Here is a 10,953-nt window from a genome sequence, read left to right as displayed (position 1 = left end):
GGCCCGTTCTTCCTGGTACACGCAGTGACGTCATTCCATTTGTGCCGTGCCCGAGCGGAGGTCAGGTATCCTTACACCAATGCCCTCTTACCTCAGATTCGTGCACTGTATTCTCCAGAGGCAAATGTGCATTTGTAAGTTAATCTATATACAATTATGTGTATGAGAGCCAGAGGAGAGGCCCCTGTTACATTACTGTTTACCTTTATTCTAGTGGGGGAGTGACAATATAACACTAAACCACATTTGTTTACATATTTATCGCGCACTGCAATTCCTAACTACTTCCAAGCGTTGAAGTTAAAAGAAAACAAAAATAATGCAAAATCACCAATGAATTTTGGATTAAGCACCAAAAACAGGTCGCATTCTTTTTTTCAGGCACCTGATGTTACATCTTATATTGCAAAAGGAATTTAGGTAACCACGCCTTTGAAAACAGCAATATATTGCTGAATAATATGAAACTTAACTCTGGGTGAAATACTACTTGTTTGAAGAACAGTTTCGATTCGTAGTCATCGGGTGCGGACAAGATGCTGCAGCGTTTTAATTCGTGCCTTTTTTGTACCTGCACAGAGCAGAGGACGCCTCGTCGAGGCTAAATTTCGCTCTGCTACACTGAAGTGCCCCTCTTGGGAGCACGTTACACAATGCATGACTAAAATCTGCAGTTTCTTTTTTTGTAATCCCTTTGTGGGTGCATCGGATTTAGAGATCTCGAACTTTCCAAAGCCGTCCTTGCGCATAAAGAAACGAGGCAATAAAAGCGGAGCGCCAAGAGGATTCCAGCCCTGAATACAACTTCTGTTCGCGTCCGCGTCCCTCATTGGACAGCTGGGGTTGTTAAGACTGTTATTCATCCCACTGGAATCTGAATCCGGATAAATACTGAGCTGGATGCTGCGCCGGGACTCGCATGCTGAAGCTGGACCATACCAGAGGCGCACTCTCCAAGCACGCCAGAATGTCGAACAAGTAAGTACCCCAGCTCTCTGCAGCACAGGCTCACTGACACTGCCGTGTTATGATTAATCACCTACGTAGAAGACTCGGTCTCATGCTAATCCGCACACTTGCTGGTCTAACATATCTGTTGCGCACAACGGGGCAGATTTATGTTGGACTTGCGCCATGTTTGCGTCACGCAACGGCGGCGTAAACGTGGCGCATCCCTGCGACACATTTACAACGTGACGCATCTAGGCAGATGCGTCACGTTGTAAAGCCCTGCGCCACATGTGGGGGTTCTGGCGCAGGGTGGGCGTTCCGGGGCAGGTGCGCCTCACAAAAGTGGCTTTTGGGCCAATGCTGCTTCAAAACCCTGCTTGAAGCAGGTGTAAGGCTTGACGCAGCATTGGACAGATAGGGCACCCCCGAGCCTTGCTGGAGCTGCGTTGCGCTTGCGACGCAACTCCAGCAATGCGCCACCTTTACAGCACAAATGCGTCACGCATCTGTGCCGTTTTTGCCCCATGGTGCACCGCATTGTAAATGCGGCGCACCATGGGTGTCGGAGCTGCGGCGCACAATAACTGGCGCATCCCTGGGGATGCGCCAGTTATTGTAAATCAACGTTTATTAGAGACAATGTAGTGGTATAAAACTATGTGCAAGGTACGGCATCCATGATCGTCAGGTTAGCTTCAAATGTTTGCTTTCAAAATTGGGGGTGGAGGGAGAAGTTTGTGAACTTGTTAAAAAGGACATACATTGTTGCTTCCTGTTCTTGGTGGCCAACCACCCTATTGAAGGCCAATTCTTGAGGGGAAGGACGAAATATTATAGCCAGATGAACAGACAGGTGGAGTTAGGTCATGGAGGCAGTGATGAGCCACCTGCTACCACGAGCAAGGTGCTGCAGGGACTGATTGCACCAGAGACAGTGGTGGCCGGTGCTACCATGAGGGGGGTGCTGCAGGAACTGATTGTACCAGAGACAGCGATGACAGGTGCTACCATGAGGGAGGTGCTGCAGGGACTGATTGTACCAGAGACAGCGGTGACCAGTGCTACCATGAGGGAGGTGCTGCAGGGACTGATTGCACCAGAGACAGCGATGACCGGGGCTACCATGAGCAAGGTGCTGCAGGGACTGATTGTACCAGAGACAGCGGTGACCGGTGCTACCATGAGGGGGGGTGCTGCAGGAACTGATTGTACCAGAGACAGCGAAAGACTGGTGCTACCATGAGGGAGCTGCTATAGGGACTGATTGTACCAGAGACAGCGGTGACCGGTGCTACCATGAGGGAGGTGCAGGGGGAACTGATTGTACCAGAGACAGCGATGATCGTGCTACCATGAGGGAGGTGCTGCAGCAACTGATTGTACCAGAGACAGCGGTGGCCGGGGCTACCATGAGCAAGGTGCTGCAGGGACTGATTGTACCAGAGACAGCGGTGACCGGTGCTACCATGAGGGAGGTGCTGCAGGGACTGATTGCACCAGAGACAGCGATGACCGGGGCTACCATGAGCGAGGTGCTGCAGGGACTGATTGTACCAGAGACAGCGGTGACCGGTGCTACCATGAGGGGGGGTGCTGCAGGGACTGATTGCACCAGAGACAGCGGTGACCGGTGCTACCATGAGGGAGGTGCTGTAGCGACTGATTGTACCAGAGACAGCGAAAGACTGGTGCTACCATGAGGGAGGTGCTGCAGGAACTGATTCCACCAGAGACAGCGGTGGCCAGTGCTACCATGAGGGAGGTGCTGCAGGGACTGATTGCACCAGAGACAGCGATGACCGGTGCTACCATGAGGGAGGTGCTGCAGGGACTGATTGTACCAATGACAGCGGTGGCCGGTGCTACCATGAGGGAGGTGCAGGGGGAACTGATTTTATCAGAGACAGCGGTGGCCGGTGCTACCATGAGGGAGGTGCTGCAGGGACTGATTGTACCAGAGACAGGGGTGGCCAGTGCTACCATGAGGGAGGTGCTGCATGGACTGATTGTACCAGAGACAGCGGTGGCCGGAGCTACCATGAGAGAGGTGCAGGGGGAACTGATTGTACCAGAGACAGCGGTGGCCGGTGCTACCATGAGGGGGGGTGCTGCATGGACTGATTGTACCAGAGACAGCGGTGACCGGTGCTACCATGAGGGAGGTGCTGCAGGGACTGATTGTACCAGAGACAGCGGTGGCCGGTGATACCATGAGGGAGGTGCTGCAGGGACTGATTGTACCAGAGACAGCGGTGACCGGTGCTACCATGAGGGAGGTGCAGGGGGAACTGATTGTACCAGAGACAGCGGTGGCCGGTGCTACCATGAGGGAGGTGCAGGGGGAACTGATTGTACCATAGACAGCGGTGGCCGGTGCTACCATGAGGGAGGTGCAGGGGGAACTGATTGTACCATAGACAGCGGTGGCCGGTGCTACCATGAGGGAGGTGCAGGGGGAACTGATTGTACCAGAGACAGCGGTGGCCGGTGCTACCATGAGGGAGGTGCAGGGGGAACTGATTGTACCAGAGACAGCGGTGGCCGGTGCTACCATGAGGGAGGTGCAGGGGGAACTGATTGTACCATAGACAGCGGTGGCCGGTGCTACCATGAGGGAGGTGCTGCATGGACTGATTGTACCAGAGACAGCGGTGGCCGGTGATACCATGAGGGAGGTGCTGCAGGGGAAACTGATTGTACCAGAGACAGCGGTGGCCGGTGATACCATGAGGGAGGTGCTGCAGGGGAAACTGATTGTACCAGAGACAGCGGTGGCCCGTGCTACCATGAGGGGGGGTGCTGTAGCAACTGATTGTACCAGAGTCAGCGGTGACCAGTATGTAAGTAAGGTAGCAAAAGGTCCAAGGATTTCAAGGCTTGAACAACGCTTAAATAAGCTGTGTTGGTAGGTGAATGGAGACACACTCGAAGCTCTGGACCTCTTGGGCTTCAAGTAAAAAGACAGGTTTGAGGAATGGTAAGTGTGTACTCCATAGAAATTCACATCAGTTTTTCAGGATTAGTATCCGTTCTTTCAAAATTGTAGTATAAAGGACAGAACTATTTTTGATTGCAGTGAAGTGTCTTTATTATTTTTCATAGAACAAGGACAGCCGACACGTGTTTCGCCCCCTCTTGGCGATTTACGCCGGGGCTTTCTCAAGGCTAGTTTGGCTTTTATGACGTAAATAATTTTAGTTTCCAAATTATTTCAATATCCAAAATATGATGGATATAGTTCTTCAGGAACAAACATTCTTTTGTAAGGCTGATGCCCTCAGCGGTGACCAGTGCTACCATGAGGGCGGTGCAGGAGGAACTGATTGTACCAGAGACAGCGGTGGCCGGTGCTACCATGAGGGAGGTGCAGGAGGAACTGATTGTACCCGAGACAGCGGTGGCCGGTGCTACCATGAGGGAGGTGCAGGAGGAACTGATTGTACCAGAGACAGCGGTGGCCGGTGCTACCATGAGGGAGGTGCAGGGGAAACTGATTGTACCAATGACAGCGGTGACCGGTGCTACCATGAGGGAGGTGCAGGGGGAACTGATTGTACCAATGACAGCGGTGGCCGGTGCTACCATGAGGGAGGTGCAGGGGGAACTGATTTTACCAGAGACAGCGGTGGCCGGTGCTACCATGAGGGAGGTGCTGCAGGGACTGATTGTACCAGAGACAGGGGTGGCCGGTGCTACCATGAGGGAGGTGCTGCATGGACTGATTGTACCAGAGACAGCGGTGGCCGGAGCTACCATGAGGGAGGTGCAGGGGGAACTGATTGTACCAGAGACAGCGGTGGCCGGTGCTACCATGAGGGGGGGTGCTGCATGGACTGATTGTACCAGAGACAGCGGTGACCGGTGCTACCATGAGGGAGGTGCTGCAGGGACTGATTGTACCAGAGACAGGGGTGGCCGGTGCTACCATGAGGGAGGTGCTGCATGGACTGATTGTACCAGAGACAGCGGTGGCCGGAGCTACCATGAGGGAGGTGCTGCAGGGACTGATTGTACCAGAGACAGCGGTGGCCGGAGCTACCATGAGGGAGGTGCTGCAGGGACTGATTGCACCAGAGACAGCGGTGGCCGGTGCTACCATGAGGGAGGTGCAGGGGGAACTGATTGTACCAGAGACAGCGGTGGCCGGTGCTACCATGAGGGAGGTGCTGCAGGGACTGATTGTACCAGAGACAGCGGTGGCCGGTGCTACCATGAGGGAGGTGCTGCAGGGACTGATTGCACCAGAGACAGCGGTGGCCGGTGCTACCATGAGGGAGGTGCAGGGGGAACTGATTGTACCAGAGACAGCGGTGGCCGGTGCTACCATGAGGGACGTGCTGCAGGGACTGATTGTACCAGAGACAGCGGTGGCCGGTGCTACCATGAGGGAGGTGCTGCAGGGACTGATTGCACCAGAGACAGCGGTGGCCGGTGCTACCATGAGGGAGGTGCTGCAGGGACTGATTGTACCAGAGACAGCGGTGGCCGGTGCTACCATGAGGGAGGTGCTGCAGGGACTCATTGTACCAGGGACATCGAAGATCTGTCACTGGTGTAATGAAACTTGGGCCCCCCTGCAAGGTACGTGGAGGGCCCCCCGCTTCCGGACTCAATCAGGAGCTCTCCAGCCAGAGTATTGTGTTGAGGGGGGCCCCTAGAGGGATCCCAGCACCATGTGGGCTGCGGGGGCCTGTGTTACGCCACTGTGATCCTTGCTACCACGAGATGAATTGAACTAGGGACCGCGATGATTAGGGCTATCATAAGGGACTGGAGGGTGGCAAGGAATGCACTGTATCCATCAAGACAGATGGGCAGCATCCTATGGGCTGAACAGGCTTTAGCCCCCCCCCCCCCCCCCTCGTCTGCGAAGCCTGGGCAGTGCAGCATCAGATTCCAGCCCAGACGCACTTCTTGGGCTGTCATGGGCTGGGCTGGGCTAAGCTGAGACTGACGCCTCGCACACATTCAAAGTATTTCACAGATCTTCAAAGGACCATCAATTAACAAGCCTTTGTGTTTTCACTTTTTCCTATGCCCCCTGCCTTCAACTCTTTTAAAGGGCTGTGGCTGCCCACAATGGGAGGATGTAATGCAGGGAACATACTCAAGTGGGCCATCGGAGAGCTGAGCAAATGATATGGCTTGTCTCTAAGCACCATAACACAAACCAAGTCCCCCCCCCCCCCCCCTGCTTGGTAGGACATCTTCATGTAAAAATGTGCAAAAGACACGTCAAAATTCAAAAAGTATATTTCTGTAATTAAAGTGTTTCAACTCAGAACACTAGAATTATTTGTTGCATTAAATGACATTATCAGAAATCTTAGGGGCAGATTTGCTAACATTGTGTGCCAGGTTTGGTCAGAAAAGTGATGCAAACTGGCAATTGGTTTTTGTAATTCAATTTGAAGGTTTCCAAAGTTGCCTGAAAGTAACACAAAGCAGAGCTTTGTTTTACTGTGCATAGCGGGGGCCTTCCACGGGCAGTGCATGAGTTCCCCATGGTTTTTGATGCCAAGGCCTTTCTACTAACAATAGGGAGTGATTTGCAATGGAAAAAAATGCCTCTTAGAGGCAGGTGTTGAAAAGGAGAAATATTTGTATTCCTTCAAACTTTTCCGATTTTGCATGAGGCTTGCACTGTACAGCACACACCCAAAGTGGGAACGTTTTGTCTTAGGTTTTGTATTGGAAAGGTACCATTCCAGTACAAAATACACGCTATGTTAGACATGCCACAAAATTGTGCCTGTGTGACGCTACGCAGCCTTAATGTGAACCAGCACTAGGGAAAGAGCAGGGAAGTGCTATATCTTAATAGTAATGGCACTGTCCTGTTCTCTCCCTCTCAAGCAATACAGCACAGCAACATCAGTTGCTATGTGGCTTTGCATGAGTTTTTAGTAAATCTATCCCTTAGTTTCTAAACATAAACCTAGAAACGCTCATGCCTCTTATGACGATGCCATTAATAACCAAGATACAAGTAAGTTATCATGTGAATACTGCTCGGATTTTATTGACATATCATATAGACCAACATGCGCAGTTTTTGTAGAGCATACATCCTATACTGAAGTGTTTTACGGTACTCACAAGTGCGATGATAAAAGAAAAGGAGGCACAGTGAAATAAGGTCTTGGGTCAGCCAATTTTGAAAAGAAGGTAAACTGATCTTATGTATTCTGGTTTCGTGTTACGCAGTTTAGCCACTGGATGAAGGGATAGAGGGCTTAGTGATTGACAAAAGGCATGGGTGACAGAAGCCATATGTAGACTTGCCTCGTTTTGGCTCAAGGTTGTAAGAATACATCATTCTAAGTCAGAGCTCAGTATGTGACTCTGGACTTCATTGGCTATCCCATCTCTAGAAAAGTAAGTTTAGGCATGTTCAAAAGCTGATGTTTTGATGCAAGATTAGTTGATAATATTTATTCTCTACCCTACACCTCTGATTGACGTCACAATAAGGCTAGTTTAAATTACACCAAAGGCCCCACTTACCAAATGTCAATGACACGGTGAGCTACCTAGAGAATGTCTAGGGATCCATCATCTTCCATTCACACAGATCACACTTGTCACCCTGCACTTACAGGTTCACCAATCACCCTCCACTCACGGGAATCCACTCATCTGTTACACAGCTCACCCTTCACTCACATGGACACACTGGTCACCCAGCTATCACATGGGCACACCACTCACACTGCACTAACACTGGCACCCCTTTCACTCAGCACTGACACAGCCAACCCTGCACTCACACCACTCAGTCACACAGCACTTACATGAGCACACCTCTCACACAGTATACTTTAAACTACCCCAAACTCAGAACATGCACATATGTCCACAAATGCACTCGCAAGATTTCTGCTCTTGGGGCACTAGATGTCAGTTTCATCTGCAACTAGGCTGGTGTAAGTGGGAAGAGTGAACTGAAGCTGTGGGATAGTATAGTTGGTGTGTTTGTTCTGAATCTGTATGGGCTGGTGCGGTGTGGGAGTTTAGATTAGTCTCAGGCTGTGGGGATGAGCTGGTAGGGGGTGTTGATGTGGTACAGGAGGGGAAAGAAGGGAGCACAAACAGGCTACGGGTGAAGCACAGCTTCTGATGCTGTGAGCTGGTGGGAGAATTGAGTGGGGACTGCTGCCTAAGATGTACTTGCTGTACCTGATCCCTGTTGCTAATCAGAACGGCTGCTGTGAAGGAATTGGTTGCAGGGTCACCTGTGGCAAGGCCTTCTTTTGCTGCTTCTGTAGCCACACTGTAGATCAGCATCTATACCCCCTTGGATTTCATAGCGGAAGTGCACTGCAGGAGCTGCTGCTGGAAGGGAGAACGAGCTGAGGTTGTTCAGGCTGGTGTGGGAGAGGGGAGTTGGTAGTGGAGAAGCCGGTGCAATTGGGGAGCGTAGAGTGAGGCTGTGAGGGAGGAGGAATTGGTTGGGGCTTTTGGACCCAACAGCCATTTTGAACGAGGGAACAACTTTTACAGTTAAGCTCTATTCACCAATTCTTCTACCAGGCATACTGCTGCTGGCTAACAGAGCAATAGTTTTAGCCACTACCATCAGGGTATGATTGAGGGGCCTTCCTCTTGCACATTGCCAGGTCGTTACATTTTAATGGAGCAGCCAGGTTAGGTTAGAAAACACCCTTCTGGAGCCTATAGGAGTCCATCAAGCATGCTTTCTTGGCAGCATCACGAAACGCCATTGACTCCCATTAACAATTAATATTAGGTGAATGACAGTGTGTTTATAGAGTTAGGAGGCACACTATGCATTCAGGGGCCATGAGGGAAGCATGGGTTACTGACCTTCAGCCTTGCGTGCTAAGGTTGTTTTCTATGAGATGTTCCATAATCCATCCAACTATGGCTCTGCAAACAGGGGCAAATACTACCCCTTCAGCTCTTGAGTCTCAGTGGTAGCAATGGCAAGTAGCCACAGGCTTCTCAGGAAGGTAGTGGGGGGTGTACAAACTCAGAACTCATCCAGCAAACACAAGTCTGCCCAGCACAGTGGATTTCAAACACAAACTTAAAATTGAATACCACCATAGGTAATGGTAGCAGGTCCAAAATAGACACTGGCACTTGAGCTATTGCACCTTGAGATAACAACCTTTTTCCAATTTTTCAGGATTCCCTCTTCTTGTCAGTTTAAGCAGGTCTCCGTTAGGTTGAAGAGTGTTGTGCAACATGAATCAAGTCTCAATAGATACCCCAGTTCATTAATGCTAGCAATCAGTTCAATGCAGCCCTCTTGACACAGTCTCACTACAACGCAAGTCTATATGTCCTTCGATAGCACACGTCTCTAACTTGCTCCATTTGTGGGATGAGACGTGGTGGTTGCAGGAGCAGCTTATAGTCTAGTTACTCTGCTGCATGGGGCGCAGCCAGAGCAGCAGCCGGGAATTCTTCTGCAAATGCAGACACCTACTTTTCTGGGGGTCACAGCAGGCATCTGACTCACTTATGGGCCTCATGGTGTTGAGTAGAAGATGGGCTGCCACATAGTCAGGGACACAGAGGAATGCTGACAGCCATGGGGTGCACTTTGTAAATGCAGCAGTGCTGAAAGGCACAGGTCTTGGGTTCGATAGCAAGGACCATCAGGAGCACAGTTTATCACTTTGCTGCAAGGTCAGCCACAATTTTTCCTTTTTATTGCATTGACGTTAGCTGCAGTTCCAGGATTACCACTTGGCAACACAATTTTGAAGAGAATGAGCCCATAATTTCAGGTTTGCCAGTCGCTCTTTGCAGCCTCCTTTCTCCTGGTTGACCCTCAGCGCCAGGGTCTTGATGGTTCTGGCACTCCCAGGACAGTTACACCTTCTGTAGGGTTGCTAGTAGCTTTCCCTACATATCACAGTGGAACAGCATTGAGTGGAGTGGCATACAGCCATGTGACGTGCATTGGACAGCCATGTAGTGGAATAGAGTGGAGTGCCGTAGAGTGGAATGTGGTACTGAAAACATTTTAGCATGAAAGTAGGTGAATGGATGTAGATGTAATGTGGTGGGAATATAGATTATGGGGTATGAATGGTACTTTTTGATACTAGGTGTAAATAGTTTAAGTAGTGTAAAAGTTCTAAGTATCATAATACTTAGTTATAAATTGTGCTGCTGTAAATGCAGATGACAAGGCATACAAATTGTAAAAGGCATCCATGTAGTTTTCAGCACACTTTGGCGGCATTCTGGGTTAGGATCTTAGATATAGGTATTAGGTTTTACTGCTGTTCCCTACCTATTACCACTTTGCTAAAGTGGTAATAGGTAGAGAAATGTACTTATATTTTTATATATGGAGAACAGAAAAAAATTAGGTAGGGTGGAAATTTGTAGGTATTACTGTGGTACAACGTAGACTGTTTGGTAAAGAATTGAATATGTTTTTAAAAAATACTCTGTAGTACACTATATTTATGTAATATAGTGTATCTTTATTTTGTTTCACATTTTTAAGCAACTCTGTATTTCCTTGGTAGTACAGCAGTGTTAGATTTCGGGGTCTCTAGTTGGCACAGGTAGGTACTTGTGACAAATAGGGACCCTCTCCTCTAGTCAGGATAAGGGGATTACACTCCCAAAATAACCCCTGCTCACCCCCTTGGTATCTTGGCACGAGCAGAAGGGCTTTACTTCAGAGGCGTTGTAAGTTAAGCAGTTGTGACCACATACAGTAACCCAGTGACAACACTACAAATGGACACCACACAGGTTTTATATAAAAAATAAGTAGGCTTTATATAGAGATACCACAAGACCATAAACAACAAAAATACACACTATGATTACTTTAAGGTGGTAGATTTAAGATTAATTCATTTCAGTTCTTAGATGCAACACTCTGCGTCAATGTACCTTCAGTTGTGTTGCGCTTCCATGACAAGCAATGTTGCAGCGACGGGAAATGCGGAAAAGTTAAGATACAAAGAAATAAAGATGTGAAGATCTTCCAGATGCGGCATGCTTCTC

General features: G+C 49.6%; 1 protein-coding gene across 1 annotated transcript in view; it reads left to right on the top strand.

The window, feature by feature from the left end:
• Positions 1-853: 853 nt before the first annotated feature.
• RPE65 (retinoid isomerohydrolase RPE65) overlaps positions 854-10,953 on the top strand; it is a 171,167-nt gene continuing 161,067 nt past the window's right edge. Inside the window, exon 1 of the mRNA XM_086936250.1 lies at positions 854-978. Within this exon, the coding sequence (XP_086792376.1) occupies positions 920-978 (59 nt within the window). The 5' untranslated portion in view covers positions 854-919. The remainder of the gene's footprint in view (positions 979-10,953) is intronic.

Source organism: Lissotriton vulgaris, chromosome 1_1, assembly GCF_964263255.1.
Source record: "Lissotriton vulgaris chromosome 1_1, aLisVul1.2, whole genome shotgun sequence".
Lineage (NCBI taxonomy): Eukaryota > Metazoa > Chordata > Amphibia > Caudata > Salamandridae > Lissotriton > Lissotriton vulgaris.
Note: the sequence above shows the minus strand (reverse complement) of the source record. Positions and strands in the feature narration are given on the sequence as shown.